Source organism: Tripterygium wilfordii, chromosome 20, assembly GCF_013401445.1.
Source record: "Tripterygium wilfordii isolate XIE 37 chromosome 20, ASM1340144v1, whole genome shotgun sequence".
In the NCBI taxonomy this organism is placed as follows: Eukaryota; Viridiplantae; Streptophyta; class Magnoliopsida; order Celastrales; family Celastraceae; genus Tripterygium; species Tripterygium wilfordii.
This window is the reverse complement of record NC_052251.1, coordinates 9,833,136-9,858,896: the sequence shown is the minus strand read 5'-3', so window position 1 is coordinate 9,858,896 and position 25,761 is coordinate 9,833,136. Positions and strand designations below refer to the sequence as shown.

At 36.9% G+C, this 25,761-nt stretch overlaps 2 protein-coding genes and 1 pseudogene across 4 annotated transcripts; 2 read left to right on the top strand and 1 right to left on the bottom strand.

Annotated features, from left to right (window-relative positions):
* The first annotated feature begins 1,822 nt into the window (after window positions 1-1,822).
* Window positions 1,823-12,091, top strand: LOC119987174 (G patch domain-containing protein TGH). The gene is made up of 16 exons (XM_038831981.1): window positions 1,823-2,082; window positions 2,512-2,602; window positions 2,697-2,791; window positions 3,172-3,272; window positions 3,436-3,497; window positions 3,579-3,653; window positions 4,443-4,594; window positions 5,619-5,694; window positions 5,791-5,877; window positions 6,009-6,086; window positions 6,713-6,854; window positions 7,279-7,768; window positions 7,940-8,224; window positions 8,311-8,439; window positions 9,390-9,608; window positions 10,971-12,091. Exons 1-16 carry the CDS (start codon window positions 1,948-1,950, stop codon window positions 11,766-11,768), a joined length of 3,015 nt encoding a protein of 1,004 aa, XP_038687909.1. The 5' UTR covers window positions 1,823-1,947; the 3' UTR covers window positions 11,769-12,091.
* A 2,345-nt stretch (window positions 12,092-14,436) lies between these two features.
* LOC119987190 (putative phospholipid-transporting ATPase 9) lies at window positions 14,437-22,327 on the top strand. Of its 3 annotated transcripts, none has more exons than XM_038832000.1 (12): window positions 14,437-14,691; window positions 15,385-15,913; window positions 16,506-17,857; window positions 18,023-18,133; window positions 18,595-18,871; window positions 19,459-19,547; window positions 19,633-19,741; window positions 20,047-20,256; window positions 20,579-20,704; window positions 20,819-20,917; window positions 21,125-21,316; window positions 21,441-22,327. In XM_038832000.1, the coding sequence occupies exons 2-12, from the start codon at window positions 15,521-15,523 to the stop codon at window positions 22,077-22,079; spliced, it is 3,597 nt and encodes a 1,198-aa protein (XP_038687928.1). In that variant the 5' UTR covers window positions 14,437-14,691; window positions 15,385-15,520; the 3' UTR covers window positions 22,080-22,327. The 3 variants fall into 3 exon arrangements, with proteins under 3 accessions (XP_038687928.1, XP_038687927.1, XP_038687929.1); XM_038831999.1 differs by having other exon boundaries at window positions 14,437-14,789; XM_038832001.1 differs by lacking the exon at window positions 14,437-14,691 and adding an exon at window positions 14,928-15,173.
* A 13-nt stretch (window positions 22,328-22,340) lies between these two features.
* On the bottom strand, window positions 22,341-22,760 carry LOC119986969 (annotated as a pseudogene).
* Between the last annotated feature and the right edge of the window lie 3,001 nt (window positions 22,761-25,761).

Sequence of the window (25,761 nt, the reverse complement as noted above, 5' to 3'; positions counted from 1 at the left end):
TTCTTATTTTCAGAAATAAATAAATAAATATCCAGATATTAGTTTCTTTTATTTTTTTACATTTAAAAATCAGACTCATCAATAATCAATTTTTTATGACACTTAAAACTCACACACATACAACACACTCACATAATGATTCGAATCCTCCAAAACTCTTGTTTTTGTGACAAAATATTATAGCTTAGGTTATGGATTTAAATTGAATATATATACTTACACTTCAAGGTTTTATTAAACGGTAGTGTTAGGTATCCCAATTATATATATCCCAATTTGATGTGGCAATGTTGACTCAACATGTGACACAACAAATATATCATTGATTATTTTCTTAGACAAAAATACTCGTATTTCTTTAAGACTATCAATCCAATTATTTTCTCACAAAGTTTTTTTATTTTTTTTTCTTAAACGAACTTCCAAAACGTTTTATCTCTCGTGCACCATACTCCAATTAATAGTTGCAAAAAAACTTGTCTTGACCTTGGATTTGATTCAATTTAGATTTAGATTTGACATCGCCTTAATTTGAGTCGAATTTGATGTCGTTTTGATTTTAAAGTGGATTTGATCCCTCTTTGAAGGCGTTAACTTGAACTTGATGTAATTGAGGCATTTGGCTTGATTTAATGTCGTGAAGACATTGATTTGATTTAGTGCCTTGGATGTCTTGATTTTATCATCATAGGCATTGACTTGATTTAATGTCTTGAATGTGTTGCTTGATTTGATGTTGTGAAGGCATCCATTTATTTTAGTGCCTTGGAGGTCTTTATTTGGTCATCATTGGTGTTGACTTGAACTTGATGCGCAAACATTGGATTTGATTTCGTACATTGGAGGCTTTTATTTGATCCACATACTTTTGATTTGACAAGACCATAAACTTGATTTGAGATTTCCAAACACTTCTTGTTTATTTGACTTGGAGAGTGTGGAAACTTGACTTAGCCAAATGGAAGAAATTTGCTCAAGTAGAGTTTATTCTTTTTGCACTGTTTTGGTGCTCCTACTTGACAGCAACTCCTATTTGCCATCGGCTCTTATTCGGCAGCAACTCTTCATGTGTGGCTCCAAAAACGTGAGAGAAAATATTTGTACTTCTTCTCTCAATGACTAAAGCAAGTTTTTCGAGAACTCCCTCTTTTTTTCTTTTGGTTGGTGTAGAGAATGAAACAAGATATTCCATTTATAGTGAGATGCTTGATAACATTAATATATAAGAAAAAATAGAGATAAGTTTTATCTTTTATATTGATCCTATTTTTTTTGAGATATTAAACTTATTTATTTTAGTTTTTTCTCTTGATTTTATCTCAACCTAAACCATTTCAATTTTTGATTGAGTTTAATTTAGAGCCCACATCCTCAATCTCAGAGCACTTCCAATGGTGCACTTTTGTTAGCCCGGAGAACTTTTGATGGCCCAACTAGTTCAAATTTCAAAGTGCACCACAATGATGTACTTTTGTTGGTCCAAATTTGCTTGCATAAACAAGGGAAATGACAAAGCTCATGCCCCATGTTTGCTCTACATGTGAGTCCCGTCACTAATACACTCACATTTTTACACAAAAATCAATATCGAGCTCCATCTCTATTACATAAAAATAAACTAACCAAATTTATACCATTGACACCAATCACATCAACAAAATACATTCTCAATATGACCATATTATCAAAACACAAATTCTCGTACACTACCCCAACAAAAAATTAAGGATTTTGGGAAATTTTTTTCACAAACGGTCAAAAAATATGAATCACGTCAGAAGTGATTGTCCAATCAAATTCAAGCATTGACATAGCTCTGCGCGGTGCAGGTGATAATATCTTCCCCTCTCTCTCCCTCTCGATTCTGCTACGGCCTTTACAAAAAAGGAGAGCCTCCGTTGCTGGAAGCAATCGAAGCTTTTATACCTCACCCCTAGAAACGCTAAAATGGATTCAGACGAAGAGGATTTTGTTTTCGTGGGTACACCGATAGAGCGCGAGGAAGGGAACACCAGCCGCAAGAAGAAAGCCCTCGCCGAGGTCTCGGGTCAACTGCGAACCCTACCTTCCTGGAAGCAAGAGGTATATCTTTACCCTAAACGAGACATCCACTCTGTTTCATTACCCTAATTGTTGATTTTGTTCTTTTTTCCCTTCTTTCTGTTATGAGGCTATTAGCAGCTTTTACTCTGGTGGTTTGATTAGTAGACAACGGTAAGATAAGGGGTGATTGAATTTTGGACTTTTTTGTTATGCAAAACTGAATCCTCATATTGCTGTTGGAGATTACTTGCAATTTTCTAGTAGAGCCGCCATCTAAAATGAAATTATGCATATTCTATTTTTAATGGCAAATGATCCCAATATATAGGGTTGCTTACCGACTGCAGACTGCATTATTGGCAAACACTGGAACTTTCGGTGATATGCCTTCAATAATGCTATATTGTCTTACCCCGATTCAATATTTTTTTTTTCCCTTTTTGTGGATGGGAATTTGCATTCCTTCAGGTTAGAGATGAAGAAGGACGAAGAAGGTTTCATGGAGCATTTACAGGAGGATATTCTGCTGGTTATTACAATACAGTTGGTTCAAAAGAGGGTATATATCTTTAACTACACTAAAATAAAACTATTTCCTATGTTTTCAAATTTTAACACAGCTTATAGACTGACTCCTTGACACAAATTTACAGGATGGACTCCTCAGTCATTTACATCGTCTCGGAAAAACAGAGCTGAAGTCAAACAGCAAAGCATTCTTAATTTTCTGGATGAGGATGAAAGAGCTGTATGTGATCCCACCATTTTAACGTATTTTTTCTGCCAAGTTTCAATTGTAAATGATTCGGCACTAACCAAATTTGGGCAATATATTGAACTACTTTGATAGAGGCATAGAGCTTGTTATTAGTTGAAAATTTTTGAACTTCTTTGGATTTTGGGATAATCACTCTAAGGTGTTGAAAAATATTACTAATAAAGGTCCTCGCTGTTAAAAAAGTGATTGTTTCCACCCTTTTGCTAAAATATCCAAAAGGCGAAAAAAGTTATGTTTCATGGTCTCATCATATATCTCGTTGTATGATACGGAAAAAGCTATATTCTTAATGATTACCTCAAATATTAAAGCATCAACTTTAATTATTTCTCTTGCCTTCTGCATATTAGGACTTGGAAGGTCAGTTGGGTACATCTTCTCAGTTTGATACATTCGGGTTTACAACTGCTGAATATGCTCGCAAACAAGCTGAGAAGGAACAACAGAGCAGGTTTCTTTTACTAGTTTGCCGGTGAAATGTTTAGTATTCCGGAATTTTTTTAAAGATTATGGTTATGTTATTGTAAAAACATCCAATATTACACACATACCGCATTTATATTTACATATTCATTTCCTGAGCTTGTTTGTGTTTTTATTTTTTTTTGTTGCAGGCCATCAGCTATTCCAGGACCCGTTCCTGCTGAAATAGTTATTCCAGTTACAGAGTCCGTTGGTGTGTTTCAGTTAATTTATAATATCATATTTGCGAACTGGGGTAAATTTTAGAACTCTAACTTCCACCTGCGGTTATTAGGTGAGAAATTGCTGCTGAAGATGGGATGGCGCCGTGGTAGATCAATTAAGGATTCACATGCAAATTCACTCTATGGTATGTCCTTATACTTCTGTATTTCATTTGGCTTCGTACTGCTTGTATTTGATCATTTGATGTTACTTGATTGCGTTAATTGGCAACTTGAATTTACATGGAAATGATCTCCGGCTTTAATTAGAGCCAAACAACTTTCATGAGGAGGTTTTTGACAATGCTTCTTATTGTTAATACATATAAGTTTGTATTGTGATTGGGTCAGTACCTTAGGAAGGTTTTGCAACTTATGGGGATGAGTTGGACAGTGGCTGGTCCAGTTGAGGAACTTAAGGCAGCAAGGGAGCAAACTAGTTTTGCCATCCCGCTTCATCAAAGGAAAATTGGAAAGAAAGGAAAGATGGGGCTTTTCTAGGCTTCTAAAGTCATTTTGATGTTTGAACAATAAATGGCTATCTTTCTTTATTTTTGATGCAGTATAGCAATAGCATGCAATGTAGATGGAAATACTATTTTTGATGGAATAGATCTCATTCCTTGTAAATGATTATATTTGGGTCGCTTCCCTTGGTGACCTGCAAAAGCAGGGATTCTCTGGGTCCCTTTTCCACCTTCCTTGAGATTGTCGAATCTTAATTTTTATTCTAAGTTATTGAGTTAACACTATATAGATAACCAGCACCCCCCCCCCAAAAAAAAAAACACACACAGCGGACACAGTGAATAGCATGCCATATACTTAAGAGTCTTTTGCTAATCTAGAAACAACTTAATATGGCTCCTCTGCTTTGAATTATTTGATTTTCTTGAAGCTACTATGGCTTTGCTATTCTAATAATTCTATTACAGATGTTCGCAGAGAAGCCAGAAAAGCTTTTCTAGCATTGTCTTCTGATGATGCAAAAGCACATCTTGCAGAGTCTGAACTGGCTGAGGATGATTTAGAAAGTTTCATGAAGCATACTGTTAAGGACGATGTGCCCGCTTCTCAAAGCACACCAGTAAGGAGTTTTTTCTTGATGATTCTATTTGTAGTTTCGTTATGCAGAAATATGCCCTTAACGTCATGACTGAAACTCTTAATAAAATTGTCTACACTCTACATTTTCAGAAATTATGACAAACCGTAACATAGATAGAGAGAGAGATTCGAATAGATGCTTTTAATTTTTTTTTTAGAAAAAAAATTGAATGGAAAAAACCTTATGCCCACCTGAGACATTAATGGTCATCAATCTTATCAAAAGAGGAGATGGGGAATTGGTAGCCAGTATCCTTGGCCTGTAAAGGAGAGAGTTAAAGTTCCCATGTTTCATAGAATTTGAGGAAATATTAGAAATTGATATTCCTTAGACAAGAAAATAAAAACTATATTATTTCTCAAGATTGAAAAGTCCTGTTGGGGATTCTTGCATCAGGTGCCAATCTTGTAAGATTCGTCTTCATAAGATGTGATTGCATCATTTTATCCAGTCGTTGACATGGCACAATGCTTCCGGTTAACATACATTGCGACTGGTTATAACTAAAATAATTTTTGAGTCAACTCCAAGGGAGTTGGTTGGGTGGTAAAGTTGACATGATTAACTCTTGGCAAAGGCAAGAGGTCCTAGGTTCAAGTCCCACTTCTAGCAAATTTCTTTGGAGCTATCCCATGGGCTGAAGGCCCTATAAATCTATAATTGCTTGCTGTATGTGGGACGTGGGACTCACGTGCTCAGGGTTTACCATGTAGGGTGGGGTCCAATGTGGCCATCTTGGATGGATTCCTAAAAAAAGTTTTTTGCCTTTTAGGATTATTCTTATTTAGAATGTCTTTTGAAGATGCTTGTTGTCTCAACTGAGCATTTTCCCTGACTTACTACTTGGGGGACGCAAGTGGCCGAAGATAGGATCATAGGAATGTTCGAGCACGGGAAATTTAGTATAATTTATTTTCTGGTTATATACTGATAAGAGTGATACTTCTGAAGTTTTCTTTTTAAATACATTGATAATTTTGTACAATTCATTTTCTTCCTACAGCTTTTTGTGCTCAATCCAAAGCAGGATTTGCACGGTTTAGGATATGATCCATTTAATCATGCTCCTGAGTTCAGGGGTATGTATATCTTTGAAGTGAACCTCATTTTATTAACTCTGTGGTCACTGCAAATGCAATGATAACTTTGCAGTTTCCTACTTTCCTTTCTTTCAGAAAAGAAAAGATCACGTGTATCTAGTAACTGTGAACCTGGGAATAAAAAAGCCCTGTCAATAAAGGAGAGTCTCTTTGGTTTAAAGTGTAAGATCTATAATCTAGCTAGTCCCCATTTTTCGTGCTTGTTTGTTGCATTATATTTTTCTTTTGGCACTTATTCATGAGTTTACTTTATTTTTCTAGTTTTATTGAACTTATTAGCTATGATTTATCAGCAGGAAAGGCTGCTTCTGGTTTTGGTATTGGAGCCCTTGAAGAGTATGATGCCGAGGACGAGGATATCTATGCCGCTGGTTAGTATTTTTGCACTTTACCTTCATTTAATATTTAATAGAATCATGATTCTGGTTGTAATTCTCATATTATACTAAAGTCTAACTTGTGCTGGTAATAAAAGGGGGCACAAGTGCTCTCTGGCCAGCCCTAGAGTTGGATCATGCAAAGAATCACCAACTCAAAATATGATGGATTATGTCAGTTGTTGAGTTGCTTTCTTATTTGGGAAAAAATTGTTGCCTGACTGAAACAGCTTTCTATTACTATGATTCCTCCTTCAATTGTCATGTGTTTTTTTTGGTATTTATCTTCATGTAGTTTTTATATAAAACCTGTAGCTTTGTTGCATGATTATGCTTTTAGAAAACAAGAGCTCAATTTGGTTTTCCAGAACTGGCTATCATCTCCGGTTGATCTCAATCATCATTAAAAGTTACTACTTCTCTGCTGTTCACTCATTAATTAGATTCTAAAGTGGCATATTTGCATATTTGCAAATCAGTATTATCTGCGTCCTATGATGCATACTTGTATCATTCATTTTTCAATCAAGGGTTTGTGTTGCATATATATATATTTTAATTATATAAACGACTAATTTAAAGGATTTTGTTTTCATGCTAATTATTATGGTGACTTTCAGAGGACCTGAGTGATGCTTATGTTCAAGAACCTGAAGAACCCTCAAGATCAAGTACAGATGATAAGCAGAAATTAGTTTGGAAGGAGCCAGGTGTTCTTCCTGGATTTAGAGTTGCTTCAAATTCTGATTACCAGCAGGAGAGGTAATTGGAAGATTCACATGTATGACATCTTCAATGCTGTGCATCAGTTGCATATTACTTCAAATTACCGATGTAATAGACCTTTTTGGGTGAATTGATTCGAGCCAGATAGACAATGTACTTGATCTTTATCAAACCAACTGCAATTTATTTCTTTTTCTAGAATTATTAAAATATGGGTAATTTTGAGAAATAAATGCCTCCATGTGTTGGTGTAAATGAGAGGGGTGAAAATGATACATCTGCATCACTATTCAGGTTTATGTGGTGTGTGAGATTGGGCATTCTAAAAAATATGGTCTACATGGGTGTACAAGTGCATTTGTATTATGTACTAACTTGTAAAGTCATGTACTTTTACTTTCCTTTTATTGTTTTCTGTCTGCATCTAATTATTATTTGTTGTTGGTAAACTATTCTCCAGGTTTAACCCTCCAGTAATACCAAAGGATTTTGTGCCTCGCCATGTATTTCTTGGTCCTCTTGTGACTGATGACAAGTATGCTGTTCCCCCTCCCCTGGAGGTTAACCCTCCTGAGGATAATAGTCTGAAGGTCCTCATAGATGGAGTTGCAACTTTAGTAGCTCGTTGTGGTAAATTGTTTGAGGATATATGCAAAGAGAAGAATCAGTCGAACCCGTTATTTAGTTTTTTGAGTGGTGGCAATGGACATGACTATTATGCGATGAAATTGTGGGAGGAGCAACAGAAACGTAGTAATCAGTCAAAGCTGGCATTGGATGGGAAATCGACTCCCAGCGTGCAAAAGATGACTGCAGAGAGCCGTGGCAAAATTTTGGGGGAGAGGCCTTTGGAGAGAAGCTCAAGGGAATCTAGCGCCTCAGTTGCTCCTGCGGATACTGTGAATCTCCAATTCAATCTTTCAAATACATTTACTGAAGCTGCTTCATTTGTAAGTTGCTTATTTCTTTCATTGTCCTCTCTTTTGTTTACTAAATCTTTGTAACGAATTTCCTTTTGCTCTATATTCTAAGGTATGCTTCTTGTGGTTTTACCTTCTACAGAAATGTAAAGTTGATGCATTTCTCATTTTTCGCTTGTTATTTTATTTTCTATCACACAGGGTGAGTTGCTTGAAATCGCAAAGCCTTTCAAAGATGATCCCGCAAAGCAAGAAAGATTTGAACTATTTCTCAAAGAGAAGTACAAAGGAGGTCTTCGCACCATTGATTCTGGTGGCATTAATAACATGTCAGAAGCAGTTCGTGCTCGTGAGAGATTGGACTTTGAGGCTGCAGCTGAGGCAATACAAAAAGCAAAATTGGGGAAGGAAAGCAATCTATCTTCAGTGCAGCTGATGGAGTTTTCCGCTGCTGGAGGGATGCAGTTCACTTCTGGTGGATTGGAGGTATATTTTAGGTGTGATAACTCTAGTGTTTTATGTGTAAATGGTACATATGTAGACATGAACTCTTAAGCTAGTTTTTTAAACAGAAAATTAAAGATGCTGAAGCTGAGGATTTAATGGCAAAGAAAATGTACCCAAAAAGGGAAGAGTTTCAATGGCGCCCTTCACCTATTCTGTGCAAGCGCTTTGATCTCATTGATCCTTATATGGGCAAGGTATGATTACATGTTTTGCTTTCCTTGTTGACTGCTGGTCAGAAATGTTTCGACTTTATTACATTTTACCTAGAACTTGTTTATTAGTGAATAATCATTACAGAGTTTTTTATAATTGAAATTCTTTCTGAATGAAGTTTTGTATTATTGAATCCTTTGTGTGTCTGGCATTTAAAATAGTTCACTTGTTATCTACTAAAAAGGTTCATGATTCATCAAATCCCTCACTTATGGACACACAGAAAGGGTAAGGAGAAAAAAAAATTGGGAAAAAGAGTAATAAGGTGTATTTCTAAATATATTGTATTGTTTTCTATTTCAGAGTGAGGAGAGACTAATGAAGGATGTAGCTAATAGAATTTTAAACTGATGTCTAAATTGGAAACTTGTTCCATTGAAGAATATCCTTGGAGTTGCATGGTAAATCCTATGAATATATTATTTGCCCTGCAATGATGAATGGTCAGGAATGTTGGCCTATAAAAAGATGACATGCCTAAACAATGAAGGGTGGGGGTAGCGCTGACTGAAGATATGAATTCCGAAAATTGTTTTAGATGATTTGAGCATGCCCACATAGAAATAGTGGTTGCAATTGAGAAAGTTGATGTAGGAGATAGTACAAAGAGAAGACGGAGACCAAAAAAAGACACGGATGGAAATAGTAAGAAAGGATATAGGCTCGATAGGATTAGTGGAGAGTGTAGCTTTAGATATTAAGGAATGGTGAAAGAGAATCCATGAACTTGGCTGATTTCTCTTGTCGATTCTAGTAGTCGGCCCAAACTATTTGGGACAAAGGCTTCAATGATATTGATGATGTTTATCCTTTTTTGTTCCAGTCAATTTTCCTGTTTTTATCACTTAGTACTACGTTCACGACTGAAGCTGCCACACTGTGTTTACTTCTCCAAACAGTAAAGTTAAAACAAATTTGTTGCCATTTGCAGCCACCACCAGCTCCGCGGATGAGGAGCAAGATGGATTCCTTAATATTCACATCAGATTCTCTGAAAGCCAAAAATGTGGAAGAAACCATTGCAAATAGAGACCAATTTCCTCTGGCTATATATGAAGCTCAAGAACAAAGTAAAGAAGTTACTGACCAGGGAATTGAATTGGAGCCGGTAGAAGCCGAAAATGTTGAGAGGCCAGTTGACCTTTACAAGGTACTTCTTTTGATATAGGATTATATTTGTTAATTTTAATAATTGTAAGCTGGTTCTTCCCAGAGTTAATGGACTTATGGCAGTCATTTGTAGCATCATTGCATTGCTCCCTCTCTCTCTCTGTCTCACTAGCCCAACAGTTGATACAACGCAAATTTCCCATTCTTTTTCTCTTCTTCCCCCTTGCCCACCTTTTTTTTATTTTCGTTTTAATTTTTCATGTAACTACAAAACCATGCCTTGAATATCTCAGCGACAACAAAATGCTTTTCGGTTGCCATTATTGATCATTAGAAATTGTGCATACAACTGAATTCTTTTTCTTTTGAGTCCCTTTCTTTGTCCTTGATGGTTCTTTCTTGATGTCTTTTCATCACGGCACAGACCCATCCCATCCAATTAACTTCTTTTTCTTTCTTTCTTTTTTCTGCTTTTACTATTCTTACATCCTCTGGAACTTTTCATTTTCTGATTTATATGGTTCCTTCAGTTAGTCCATTCCAAGAACCCTGTTTCATATAACCTATGCCATGGAACATATTTCGAATCTCTCAAGTACTTGATATTCTATTCGCCATCTTATTTCTTCATATTTATCAAACAACATTTGAAATCCGTATACTTTGAGTCCTTCCTATAATCCTTAACCCTAACCCTTTATGGTTGAGTTGAATGCAGTGCAGATGATAGATCAAGTCAACAGAGAGAATAGAAATATTTACTCTTGGGCTGCTTTTGCAGTTCTGTTACAAAGTTTTATGTTTTTGCTTGTCTAAATATCTCAAGTACTTGATATTCTACTTGCCATCTTATTTCTTCATATTTATCAAACAACATTTGAAATCCGTATACTTTGAGTTCTTCCTATAATCCTTAACCCTAACCCTTTATGGTTGAGTTGAATGCAGTGCAGATGACAGATCAAGTCAACATAGATAATAGAAATATTTACTCTTGGGCTGCTTTTGCAGTTCTGTTACAAAGTTTTATGTTTTTGCTTATCTAAATAACTTGTTATTTCTATTTTTCTTGATAGTATCACACTAGGGTAACTTTGCTAAGTTTGTACATAGTAAAGCACCAACTTTTAATTGTTAATTCCCACTTCCAAGTTCCCATTCAAAAAACTGTTAGTTCCAACTTGAATAAAAGAAAAAGAAAAAAAAGAATGAGGTCATTACCTGCCGTCATATTAGTTTGCTGTTTGAATCAAAAGTGATTGAGAATATACAATTCCGTTTGTGAGAGCCTTTTAAGTTTTTCTATCTAATTTATCAATTTGAATTGTGGATGCACACTGTCCTTATAACAGATTCCTTGCACTCTGTCCGTCTGTGGGTAATGATCATCATTTATTTGCAGGCCATATTCTCTGATGATTCTGATGACGAAGTGGAAACCTCCATTGTCAACAAGGCCGATCCAGAGAAGAAGATTGAAGCAGCTAGTAACACTTTAAGCCGTTTGATAGCTGGCGACTTTTTGGAATCATTGGGCAAAGAACTTGGCCTAGAGGTTCCCCCAGATCCACCTTACTCAGCAAATAAAGACACTACTCCTGGTCCTCATAGAGAACTTAACAACGGCAATGGAGGAAGTGCTAATACAGTGCCTTCTAAACTTATGTCATCTTCCGATCGCAGTGCTCCTGGCAGAACTCCTGGAAATAAACAGGAGTTGCACGACCTGAAGGTATCTGAAGAACTTGAAACCCAAAGAAGTAAGCACATTGATGATAATTTGCCAATAAGTAATAGAAAATATGTGAAGAATAATTTGTCTGAGAAAAGATCTGGTGAAGTTGATATGGAGATGGCGGTAAGAGAGGATAGGAGACGTAAGTCACCCTCTTCTCACCATCAAGATCTTGTTAGCTGCTCTTCCTCAGAAGATGACCGGAGCAGAAAACACTCAAGGAGGCGACAACATAGAAGCAGGGATACTTATACTGATTCTTCATCCAGTGATCATCGTAGTCAATACCAGTCTAGCTCAAAAAGGAGAGAGAAAGGATCCTCCCGAGAGAAGAGTAGGAGCAGCAGAAAACACTCAAAACATCGTAGAGATGGAAGCAGGGACTCTCCTAGTAGATCTTCTCATCGTGACACGGGGAAAGGACATGCAGAAGGAAAGAGACAGAAACGGAGGAGAAGAGATTGAAACTGATTTCTTTCCCTGCAATTAAAACTGTGTCTAAAGATCTTAGGATGACATCATATTAGAATTACTGTTAAGTTGGTAGTCGTAGCATATTTGGTGCTATTTTGAGTGTTGATGATGCAAAGTTAGCTTATGGGACTTCTTGATTATAGCCGAGCATGCTGTGGGCATTTATCTATCTTCAGGTATGTGACAGGAGTGTATAACTTGAGCAGTTCTCCTTGGACAACACTGCTGAAGTTAAATGAATAACAGGATTACAGGAAGGAAGAATGCATGAGAAGAGGTGTTCCTTTTTCTTTCTTTCCAATTGTTTTTATTCCTTTAGTAATCGCTACAAAATTTTGATGGGCAAAAAGATACTTTTCGTCTCTTAACTATGGAATGAGTTTTATTTTTTTCCCTAAGTTTTTTTTTTCTCCTCATTTGCGTCCCTCAATTATTGAAAAGTGTCATTTTCTTCTTTTTAAGTGAGATTGAGATTGGGAAAAACCTGATCTGACGAACAATATGATGTCATGTAGGATTTTTCAATGGCCGGATTTATTCGAGGGATAAACATGGTATTGTCCCATAGTTAGGGGATGAAAAAGAGAAAAAAAATAGCTAAGGGACGAAAATGAAACCTGATCAATAATTGAGGGATGAAAAATACTATTTTGTCAAATTGAAGAGTAATATTTTATCTATTTGGCGAGATTAAAGTTAAGACTTAAGAAAGATTCTATGAAGCAACTCTAGTGTATGGCATGAGAAACAGGATCTCTTGGTAAACAAGTCGAGCCAAGTTGGGCTTCTCCAAGCCCAAGAAGAAGCTAAAGCTTGGCTTATTGACTAATGCTATATGTATTCTCTTTCTCATAGATAAGGGGAACAACTTTTCTTTTTGACATCTGATATGAGTCTAAATTCATATCGTTAGGTCTGTGCGAAAGGAAGTTTCCCACTAGACGACATAATAAGTTGGACTAAAACCACCCAACACATGGCCACAAGGGTGTTCTTTGGTTAGTACTAAATAATGTTGCATTTCTAATGTTTTACATATGAAGGAAGCCTTGGAATGCAAATATTATTGGGGATGTCTTTGACTAATTGAAGTTTTTGAGATGGGTATTGAAGTATTTAACAGATTGAATAGTAAAAAAAACAAAAAGAATGATTGCAATATATTGTGAAATATAAAAGAGATTAATAGCTTAGACTGATTAAGAATGTGATATCACTTATTAGATGCTAATTTTCAAGTTTTGTTAATTTCTTTGGTTTCTTATTCTTCTCATAAATAAAATAATTCAGATTTATAGAAAAAAAAGAAAGCTAATTTACTGACAGTTTTTTGAAAGCAAAGCATAGCTTCCCTTCCCTTCCACTCCACCAAACTATCATGTGTGAGTCACGTGACTGACGCAAATGTCATATTGTTTGTTGTGTTCCCATGCCAACTACTTTAATTTAGGCATTGAAAGAGTTGAATATGCATGGTCCTCCACCACAACATGGACCATGCAATGACCATACATTTTGTTCTTGGAAGTTATGGTCTTTGTAGAATATGTTCATTTAAGAGGACTTTTAATTTCTTTTTCCACACTAAATTTAGGTGATGGGTTATGAGTCGGATGAAGATTGCGAATTCGAGGGCGAATTATGTCGTATTTGGATTGGGATAGACAGTAAGGAGTTTTGACCTATGTGCGCTAAAAAAGTCGTCCTAGTCTTCAGGTGTTTTTTTTTTTTTTTTTTTTCATTATAAGGAGGATCTTTTAATAATCAAATATCTTTTTTATTGAGAGTAGTTTTTATTCTTTCTTTTTAAATATTTATTTTCCATTGGGGGATTTAGAGTCTATTTAAGGTTTCTCTACTTAAAAGATTGTAACCTCTTGTGAGAAACAAGATTCGTGATTGAATAAAAAAAAAAAAAGTCGTCTTTAAATTTCAATTATTTTGGTATGTTTTTAGAATCAACAAAGTGTCGAAATCTTAAATTTGACATTCGCGAGTCGAACGACAAATTTAAGTAGATAGTTTCTTTTATCAAGTTGCCATGCATCAAGTTATACACTTGTTCCTACTTATTCATCAGCCTTTAATAATCACTATAGTAAATAATATGACCTTGTATTTGTTTGGAAGTGAAACTCGTGCTTGGAATTTAATAATTTATAATGTAAAGAAAGGTTTAATGTAATTTGTGTTTCGAGTTTTGAATGAATATCTCGTTATTTTTTTGTAACACGGACGTTTATAACTATTATCTTTAAGATGTTTGTTAAATAAACCTTCGAGTCCATGCATTAGATCTTAAATTACATGTATTAGGCAAACACGTTGTAATTTCATGTGGTTTAGATAATAATTTGTTGCATGTAAATTGTGTTGTAATTCAATTAAAAAACACTAATTTTTTATTTGAAGTATCTCAAAAGAAATATGTTTATAGTTGGAGTCGAACTTTGGACACATATATTTCTAATCCATCTCTCTCATTGGTAAAAAAAAAAAGACTTTGGCACACCAATGTAATTTTACAATGAAAACGCATGTTTTCTTCTATTTTTATGACGCCAATTATCATTTTTATGACGTCAAAATATTGAAATAAAAACAATAAACAATAATTATTACTGGCTTGGAAAATGGAAATAACAAAAAGAGGAAGAAGAAGAAGCAAAACAAGAAAGAAATTCTTCCATAAACAAAAATGGCAGATAGCAATTAATGGAAGGGTTTGTGGGACGTTTCGTACACACAGCCTCATCTCCATTCTCCAGCACAAATGGGTGGTTACTTGCTATTTATTACTCTCTGTCTCTCTCCCAACTATCCTTTTACTTTCTCCCTGGACTACAATTTCTCTGCAGGTTCACTTCTTTGGTTGATAAAGATGAACCTTGACTCCCAAAATCCCCAATGTCTGGTTCGTTGCTTAAATTCATTCTCTTTCACAGCTTTACTTTCATATTCGACTCAAGACTCTGCCTTTGGTAGCTCACATCCTTGTAGGGCATATTTATGGTATGTATACCCTTTTAGCAGACTTGTTAAATTGTTTATTGATTCACTTCTCGCAGTGGATTAAAGCCTTAAAGGTGTGAACTTTTCCACTTATTTAAGTATTGGGATTTCTGGTATTTGTTATTCACCTTTGTGAGGGGAAGAAAAGGGTTGAAAAGACTGTTTTTATGCGTCAATTTGTTGTCACTGAAGGAGACTGGGTTGGTAGTCGAAACCACAGAAGCACGTTTATTTATTTTTGGCTTTCCAGCTACAAGTCAAAGGAAGGCATAGCATTCTCGTCCACATCTTGTAGGCTAAAAAGATTAAAAGAAAGTAGAAATTGGAACAATTGAATTAGCTTTGCTTACATGGTCCTGTTTCATGTGATCTTCCTATGTTGAAGTGGGTATTTACTCTTTTTTGGCTCTAGATTTCAGGACTTTCTCCTCTGGGTTTCTTTTCTTCTTTCTTTTCAAAGCTTTGAGCCTTACATTGAAGTTGATGGGATTTGTTGACCAGTGACCAAGCTTTCTTATTACTTTTTCCACTCTTTTCTCCAGTTTAATCTGTTCCTGTTGGCCTAATGTTTTTTGTTGGGTATTTATTTCTGGAGGGCGTAGGTTTCTGGGATGATTTTTGGGAGTACGATTGGAGCATCGAATATCTACCCAGAAGCAGCTAATTGGTGGCATTGAGTGCCTGTGTATGTATTCTTAGAGTCTGGAGATTGGAATTTGTAGTCACACAGAATGGTTGGTGGCAGAAGAAAGAAGCAACATTTGAACAGAATACATGCCTTCTCATGTGGGAAAGCATCATTCAAAAGTGATCATTCACTGATTGGGGGGCCTGGCTTCTCGAGGGTAGTCTACTGCAACGATCCTGAAGGGTTCGATGCTAGTCTCCTCAACTATGGAGATAATTATGTTACAACTACTAAGTATACACTTGCAACCTTTTTCCCAAAATCTTTGTTTGAGCAGTTCAGGAGGGTTGCCAATATATATTTCCTCATCTGTGCAATCTTGTCTTTCACGCCTCTTTCTCCTTACTCAGCTTTGAGCGATGTTCTTCCTTTGGTTGTCGTGATCGGAGTTACAATGGGGAAAGAGGCTCATGAAGATTGGAGGCGAAAAAAGCAGGTGCACTTTGTTGAATAATGCAAGTTCAATGCAACTTTCTGGCCCTTTATATTTATCTGTTGCTTACTTTACATCTTATTAAAGTGCTTTTCATTTAAAATGCTAGATTCATTTGGCATCCAGTCCTGGAAATCGGTTAATTATAAATTACTTTAATGGACATTATGCTATTAGGATGCTTTAGGTAGCATATTCCAAAGAAGATTGATACAAATTTTCACTGTTTTCAAGTTTTTGGTTGCTCGGTTGTTGTGGTGCAGCATGGTTGGACGGTACTTCTGTAAAGAAGAGTTCACTTACACATTCTAAACTTGCAAATATTTTTTCTCCGATTTAGTATGTAATTGAAGCTTATCAATTATAAATAGCTGAATAGGTATCACTCTTGGTTTGATTGACATTCTCAGCACAATATAGCCTTGGAGATGCAGAATCTAATGTTAAATTTATGCAACTTGTTTCCTCAATTTTACTGGAAGATTTGATTTCTTTCTTTAGGAACTGCAACTGGTTTTCGATTTTCTAACTTTCTTCTATTCAAGTTTCGCCGCTGATCTTCAATTAATAATATTGTCTTGGCACATGTTATCAGGATATTGAAGTAAACAATAGAAAGGTTCTAGTGCATTATGTTGATGGTATTTTTGAGCATTCTAAATGGATGACTTTGAAAGTTGGGGACATAGTAAAGGTGGAAAAAGATGAATTTTTTCCTGCTGATATGATATTACTTTCATCAAGTTATGAGGATGGAATTTGTTATGTCGAGACAACAAACCTTGATGGAGAGACCAATTTGAAACTAAAACAAGCTCTGGAAGCAGCTTCAAACCTGCATGAAGACTCCAGTTTCCTGAATTTCAGGTCTATTATTAGATGCGAAGATCCAAATGCAAACTTATACTCTTTTGTGGGCAATATGGAACTTGGGGAACAACAATTCCCTCTTACACCTCAGCAGCTTCTGCTTAGGGACTCAAAACTGCGAAATACGGATTGCATTTATGGGGTTGTAATCTTTACAGGTCATGATACTAAAGTTATTCAAAATTCAACTGCACCTCCTTCCAAGAGAAGCAAAATTGAGAGGAGGATGGATAAGATTGTCTACTTCTTGTTTCTCATGCTGGTCTTCATGTCTTTTATTGGGTCAATTTTCTTTGGGATTGCAACTGGGGATGATATAAAGAATGGAAGGATGACAAGATGGTATCTCAGACCTGATAAAACTACAATATATTATGGCCCAAAAAGACCAGTACTTGCAGCAGCTCTGCATTTTCTGACTGCTGTAATGTTGTATGGATACTTAATTCCCATATCCTTGTATGTATCAATAGAGATTGTAAAATTCCTTCAGAGTGTTTTCATCAACCAAGATATATTAATGTACTATGATGAAGCTGACAAGCCAGCACTGGCCCGTACCTCAAATTTGAATGAAGAACTTGGCCAAGTTGATATTATTCTTTCCGATAAAACAGGAACTTTGACTTGCAACTCCATGGAATATGTGAAGTGTTCTATAGCTGGGACCTCCTATGGTCGTGGTGTAACTGAGGTTGAGAGAGCTTTGGCCAGGCGAAAAGGGTTGCCTTTGGCTCAAGAGATGTCAGAGATCGAGGCGCACCCTGAGGATTTTTCTATGGAAAAGCCATCCGTAAAAGGATTCAATTTTATTGATGAAAGGATTGTGAATGGTCGTTGGGTCAATGAACCTCGTGCAGATGTAATTCAGAAATTTTTAAGATTACTGGCCATTTGCCACACTGCAATACCAGAAATTGATGACGAAACTAGGAAGATTTCATATGAGGCCGAATCACCAGATGAGGCAGCTTTTGTGATTGCAGCAAGAGAACTTGGGTTTGAATTTTATGAGAGGACTCAAACAAGCATTTCACTGCATGAGTTGGATCTGCAATCTGGTGTGAAAGTTAAAAGGTCAGTCCATTGCATTTCGATATCCTCTAATGTTTTAAAAGTTCAGATTTGTTTTGTTGATAATCTATTTGCTGCTATCCCTTAGCATTTAGTAGCAAGGTGATATTTTAAGTATGTTCTCTTCAAAGATTCATTATCGCGAATTTTCTTTCTCCATTTTTGCAGAGTTTATGAACTCTTAAATATCATCGAGTTTAGTAGCTCAAGGAAACGGATGTCTGTGATTGTAAAAGACGAGGATGGAAAGCTGCTACTACTTTGTAAAGGTGCTGACAGGTTAGTAATTGCACATGAGCTTAAGGCTTACAAGATTATTTTGAGTATGAGTTTGATTATCCTTTTGTAACTGATTTCATCCGGGAGTGGTGAACTCCATACTACCAGGCTGGACTTTTGTTAAGAGGCTGGTCCTTCTAAGGTCCCTAATTAGGCAGTGGAAAAGTAGCCAAAACTTGAATGTATGGATTAATTTTCTTTCTCTCTCATCTTTTTTTTTTTGTGCCTTTATGCACTTCTTTTATCAATTTGTAATACTGATCCATCTCTTCCAAGGATTGCCTTCCCCATCATCATAAAGGAAAGGACAGCATATGCTGGGTACCTATAACAGTGCTCATCGTTGTTGCTGAAATTATTCAAGAAGCATGATATTTGGCTAGTTGCTTTTCTATTCCTGATAAAGACATGCTTCGGTTATTACATTATTTTTTTTTTATCTTTTATCCCAACAAGAGCAGTGTCATGTTTGAAAGACTTGGAGAAAATGGAAGACAATTTGAAGAGCAAACCAAGGAGCACATAGACGAGTATGCTGAAGCTGGACTAAGGACGTTGGTACTTGCATACCGTGAGCTTGATGAGCAAGAGTACAGTGACTTCAATGAGAAATTCGCCAAGGCAAAGAACTCAGTGAGTGTAGAGCATGAGGAGATGATTGAGAGAGTGGCGGAAGAAGTTGAGAAGGACTTGATTCTTCTGGGTGCTACAGCTGTTGAGGATAAGCTTCAAAACGGGGTAAGTCTTAAACATGTAAATTAGCATCACAACAAAATCAATTTTTTTGTGGATGCAAAAGTTGTTTGGAGAAATATTATCTCAACCTCATAACTAATTTTTGAACGTCATGGATCAAATGTGCTCACGATATACGTTTCTTGCACACTCACACTTATTTTATTAAGATCAAATGATTAGTTGATTTTTCTAGAGTCTGTTTCTCATTGGAATAACCCCGATAAATAGTTACACAAAGTCATATAACTCCTTGGGAGTGTGGGAATTGAGCAATCGCAATTGGTAGCATCCTACCCACACTGTTGGATAACAACCACTTACAGACAAGTCAAGTAACCCTCATGGACCGAAGGTACACACATGGGCACTTTGCGCAGATACAACAGATATGACTTGAAATCCAACAAGTTTGATGCTAGATAACAAAACATGTCCATTAGTTTTTAGGCCAAATATATCACCCCTAACACTTGTTTAAGCAATATGATTCCTTTTTTCCCCTTCCCAGTTGCTCATTAGTTTTGTCATTTTTGGTGTTTGGTTATAGGATTAAATATTTGAGTATTTTTTCCTGCTATTTTTGACAGGTTCCTGAATGTATTGACAAGCTTGCACAAGCTGGAATCAAGTTATGGGTTTTGACTGGCGATAAGATGGAAACAGCAATCAACATTGGGTAAAATTCATAGACATAAATCTTCATCAATAGATGCTGACAACCACTGTAACAACGTTTCTGATCTTTTGTTTAAATGTGGCAGCTATGCCTGTAGTTTGCTTAGACAAGGAATGAAACAGATGGTAATAAACTTGGAGACACCAGAAATTAAAGCACTCGAGAATGCTGAAGACAAGTCTTCTGTTACTGCGGTAATTTCTATTTGTCATCTATCTGTGATACACTGCAAAACGCCATACTATGATGCACCATTTTCTCACAAGCTGGCCAAAAAGGTTATATTTAACCATTTAAGTAGAACTTTTACTCTTCTTTCACAAGGGGGCCAAACTCATTCTTCATTTCAGAACCCCGACAAGATTGGATACATGAGCAAACTTACACTCGAAGAGGACACAACATATAGTTCAATGGCTTAGCATTTGCAATCTTAGTCACATTAATTGCAGAAGATGTGCTCACAACATAACTTGATGAAATTTTGACAACTCTTTAGGCATCTAAGGCAAGCATTCTCCATCAGTTAAGTAACGGAAAAGAATTGTTGGCAGCGTCAACTGAAAGCTCTGAGGCATTAGCTTTGATCATTGATGGAACATCACTAACTTATGCCCTAGAAGTTGATCTCAGGGACCTCTTTCTTGAGCTTGCTATTGGCTGTGCATCTGTTATTTGCTGCCGTTCATCTCCTAAACAGAAGGCACTTGTAAGTTACATTAGTTTTTTATATCAGTTTTTAGTTTGTCAGGTGTTAATCAAGATTTTAATGAAATTCGACTTTAGAAACAGAAGAGCATATGTGATTGTTCCTCCCCACTACAGTGACCCCTTCCCCCACATCCCAGTTCCTTCTCCACCAGCGCTGTGAATGGTGATAGAGTCATTTATTCACGCACCAAAAAAGATACTCTTCCATTGATTTTAATGTACTCACTGAAAAAGGGCGTGCTTAATCTTCCCTTGGATGCAAAGATTATATGGAGAATCTGGTCCGAAAGCTGTCACTAAAATTGGAAAGAACTCTGCAGGTTACGAGACTGGTCAAAACTAAAACAGGCAACACAACATTAGCAATTGGTGATGGAGCAAACGATGTTGGTATGCTTCAAGAAGCAGATATTGGAGTTGGTATCAGTGGTTTCGAAGGAATGCAGGTAAATTGATTATCTAATCAATCATTTTCATTGTATATGACCCCCATATGATAATCTTTTGAGATTCTGAAGTTGAAAGTTCATTGTGCTGACAACTGCTAGCCAATATTTCAGGCAGTCATGTCGAGTGATTTTGCAATAGCACAGTTTCATTTCTTGGAGCGGTTACTTCTTGTTCATGGACACTGGTGTTACAGAAGGATCTCATCAATGGTACCATTTAGTTTTAGCACCATCGATTCATAAGTTTTTCATACTTAATGGAAAAAGGATGATAAAAGTTTTTAGTTCTTTAAGATTTCAAAGATGTCTTCTTTTTGAATAAAGGCCAAATCATCATTATCATCATCAAATCCTTTACCCCAAAATGTTGAGATCCTCTGCATGATTTCATATGACAATTGAATGCCTGTATGGCAGATATGCTATTTTTTCTACAAGAACATCGCCTTCGGCTTCACTCTCTTCTTTTATGAGGCATATGCATCATTCTCTGGCCAGACCGTTTACAATGATTGGTTTCTATCGCTTTACAATGTCTTCTTCACTTCACTTCCTGTAATTGCCCTGGGAGTCTTTGACCAGGATGTCTCTGCTCGGTTTTGCCTCAAGGTAGATCCCTTATCTAATCTTTTCACTTTATGAAACTTTAACATGCATGTTATAATAATAACTTACGCTTTTTTCTGAGTGAACCAGTTGTAATTATTTTTTTTACATATATATAATGTTTCAGTTTCCTCTATTATACCAAGAAGGTGTGCAAAATGTCCTGTTTAGTTGGACTCGTATTCTAGGCTGGGCATTCAATGGATTATTGACTGCTGTCATCATCTTCTTCTTCAACATTCGTATCATGGAGCACGAAGCCTTCCGCAAGGATGGAGAAGTTGTCGGCTTGGAGATCCTCGGGGCCACCATGTACACTTGCGTTGTTTGGGTGGTGAACTGCCAAATGGCACTATCGATCAATTACTTCACCTATATTCAGCATATCTTCATCTGGGGTGGGATTATGTTCTGGTATGTATTCCTACTGGCGTACGGAGCCATTGACCCTGACATTTCAACGACTGCCTATCAAGTTTTCATTGAAGCCTGTGCACCTGCCCCATCTTATTGGCTTCTGACGCTGTTTGCGCTAGTCAGCTCCCTCATTCCATATTTCACTTTCTCTACTATCCAAATGAGGTTTTTCCCCTTGTATCATCAGATGATACAGTGGGCAAGAAGCAGTGGCCTATCAGAGGATCCCGAGTACTGTCAACTGGTGCGCCAGAGATCGTTAACACACACAACTGTAGGTTACACAGCTCGTTTTGAAGTTCAATCCAAAAGCGCAAGCGAGAGAAGCTTGAGGAGCGTTGATACATAGCACTTTCATAAAATTTTCTCCATATTAACATGGTTGCAGGAGATTGTCTTCGACTGTGTTCCCGTTGAGGAACAATCAGTCCAGTCCTTCCCGGTTTTCATGTGAGAATTTATTTAAGCAAGCGCGGAAACTATACAGATGATGTTTTGGTAGCTTGGAGGTCATAAGAATGTCTGTAATTGATACTTGATAATGTAGTGCATGAAATGCATAAACTATAAGAAAATATATGAACTTCAACTTTTAAACTGTTGTTTGCCATTACAGATGCAAGTTCATAACAGCCTCTTTGATCATCTTTCTTAGCTCTCTATATGTCAATGGCTGACCCATCTTGGCCATAAACCCTGCCAGCTCCGCTGTGCTAATGTACCGATTCCCGTCTCAATCGAAATACCTCCAGGAGTTGTTCTTGATTGACCAGTATGTCTTCATTTGAATGTCAGGCAATGTGACACTAACCAATTCATCAAATTCTACTGTTCCATTGCCATTGGAGTCCATGTTTGTTAACAAGGCATGAATTTGGTCTCCTGATGGCTTGAGTCCTAATGATCTCAACAGTGCTGGAAGCTCAAGAGTTGTCAGGCTCCCATCGAAATCCATATCTAATCGCGCAAAAATGTCTCCTAATTGGTTGAGTTGATCAACTTCTAATGTCGCCGCACTCATTCTTGGCATCTCTAATTGATTAACAAGATATTTGTGCAAAATCCAGATGGGAAAAACAAGAAATCAAGATTGTTGTTGATAGATACATTGATAATGAAGGGAATGTGGATGATAATGCCATTTGTCTGTTTGTGTAACTAGAAGCAAATACAACCCAATAAATATATAAACAAATCTAGTACATATATTCTGTCAATGTAGAGATAATTAAGTGTACGAAAAAACCCTTTCTCTTGAGCCATCAATCCCATTCATGGTCACAAGGGTATTGTTCCTAGTGGAAATCGAGACATTAAGAAAAATTTGTAGTGTAACCATAGATTTTGACTCACTATTTTGATTAAATTGTTTGTTTCATCAATTCAAAACTGCTTTTGCCTTGTAATGGATTTGATAACATATGCATCATTTTTTTTATAAGCACATATGCATAATTAATTGTTCTATTAATGTCTCTTCCTTTTTATAGTTTCTTCACATTTCTTAATGTGATTCAAAAATCATATTCCTATTATTTTGTTATAAATTAAATGAAAGAAATAATAAATCATATTTTACAAAAAAAAAACTTTATAACAAAAAAGTGTCCATGAAAAAAAGCAACATAAACCCTAAACCTTTACGTTATGATTATGTTACGTTATGATTATGAAATATCTAAAAAGTTGGCCGTTGGGATTTTATGCTTTTATCCTACAACATACACATATATACAATAACGTTTAAAAAAATGGAATTTAAAATTTTCCAATTAACTTATTCCTGCGCGGGTAGGGTTTCGAGAAAGCCGTGATTCATCCTCTAAGAGAGAGTAGATGCGAAGGTTCGGATCGAAGATCTTCGCGAGACGGCCCATGATTTTGACTCTGAACAACGGTCATTTTTTTTTTCCTAAAGGGTTCCCTAATTGGGTCTCATACTCGTAATTAATATCATTTCTTTCCAATGGAGAGACTCTGTCTTTGAACAACGGTCACTTTTTTCTAAAGGGTTTTCTAATTAATATCCTCCCAACGTTTTTCTTTCCAACGGAGAGATTCTGTCTCTAAACAACGATCACTTTTTTTTTCTAAAGGTTTCCTAATTGCATCTCACACCCGTTATTAATATCCTCCCAACGTGTTTCTTTCCGACGGAGAGACTCTGTCTCTTAATGAAAACGGAGATACGAGTTTGATGGCGGTACGGTTGGTTGGTGGTTCCTTTAGGGTTTTCTAATTTTACGATAATCTAGCTCTGTAAATGCTTTTGTGTGTGTAAGTTATTTTCTTTTATCTACTAACTTATTTGCATCCTATATTTCAATTCATCCTTTTTTTCCAATGATTTCATAATTGGACATTGAACCCATTTCATATGATGGGGTCGTTGGTGTATTGGGCGTTGTTATGCTATGCGTCATTCATGGTGCTACCGTCAAAAATACTTTATTAGAAGATGGTGACATGAAATTAGCTAGTCTGTCCTCCATCGACAACGCTTACGATGACTCTGTGTGGGCGACTACTTGGGTTCCGGCCACCACCTCTCGGTCTGCCTTACTCCTTACTGGTTCTCTAGACGAGATGGGCAAGCTGTGGTGCGCAGACGATCTTCAATTGGAGTGGACAAATACTGGTCACTGTTTGGGTGTGGTTTCAGTGGCAACCCACCCTTCTGGGGTCATTGCGGTGCAAATACATTCTACTCTTTTAACCCAACTCAAGCTGAAGAAAGTTATTCAATGGTTACTGCCAACCGCTTTTGATCTCAAATATTTGGGGTTGCTTTTTCTAATAAATGTTGGTTACATTTCTTTATGTTATTTGTACCAGTAACCGGCTAATGGATGAGCGTTCTTGGAGTAGTTGGTCTAGCTTTGAACCCACGTGCCTATGACTTCGTTTCTCAAGAAATCCTGTAGCGAAGATCTCGAATTTGAGACTTTCTACACCAAAAATATACTTGTTGAGTTATTTACAGTGACCACCGATTTTCTTTCACATTTTTTTCTTATCTTTTGGTGGATTTTAGAGCTGAGTTATTTACATGGTCGTCTTGCTCGATATGAGAGACCACATGCTTCATGGTCGGCCACCCGCTCAAAGGTTAGCCTCGCTCCATGGTCAGCCCCACTCCAGATGGACTGCCTTACTCATGGTTGTCCCCGCTCCAGATAGTCAGCCTCACTAGATAGTCGTCTTGCTCCATATGGTTCATCTTGCTCCATATGGTCAGCCAGCCGATCCAAGGTCGGCCTCGCTTCATATGGTTGACCTCATTCCATGGTCGGCCCTGCTCCATATAGTCGGCCACCCACTCCATGGTAGGACTCACTCCTTTTTGTCGAACCCGTTCCATACGTCCTACCATCCCTCTTCATGACGACGAGCGTGCCTGCTCCATGCAGAATCCATGATTTGAGAAAATAAGTAGAGGAAATGTTGGAAAAATGATGGTCAACCATAGTTTGACCATTATTAATTGAAAGCTCAATAATATTTATTGAATGAAATTTATGGGTAATTAATCCTGGTTATAAAGACAATAAATTGGAGCAATTAGTGAGGCCAAATCATTTTTTTGTTGAATGTAAAAAGACTCCAAAGTGACCATGATGAGTATGGTAAACAAAGTGCAATAAGTGTGTGTGAATACCACATTGGAAAAATACAATGTGGATGTGGTGTTTATAAGCTCAAGCTTTGAAGTAAGACTTCGGGTCCAAGGGCACCCAAGCTTTTGTAGGAGGGAGAGACTCCCCATTATGGGCTTTGATTAAATACACACGCGCCGCCGCCATCCGTCAGGCCGGCTCGATTCGGTTCGGTTAGATCGCGCCCAATTGGGTCAAGGATCATGCCCACCATATCAGTAGGCAGTTCCTGGTCAAGTGGTTGTGCCCAAAAAATCAGCAATTACTCTATGATTTTTCTGGGATCATGCCCACCATATCAGTGGGCAGTTCCTGGTCAAGTGGTTGTGCCCAGAAAATCAGCAACTACTCTATGATTTTTTTTTTCTGGGATCA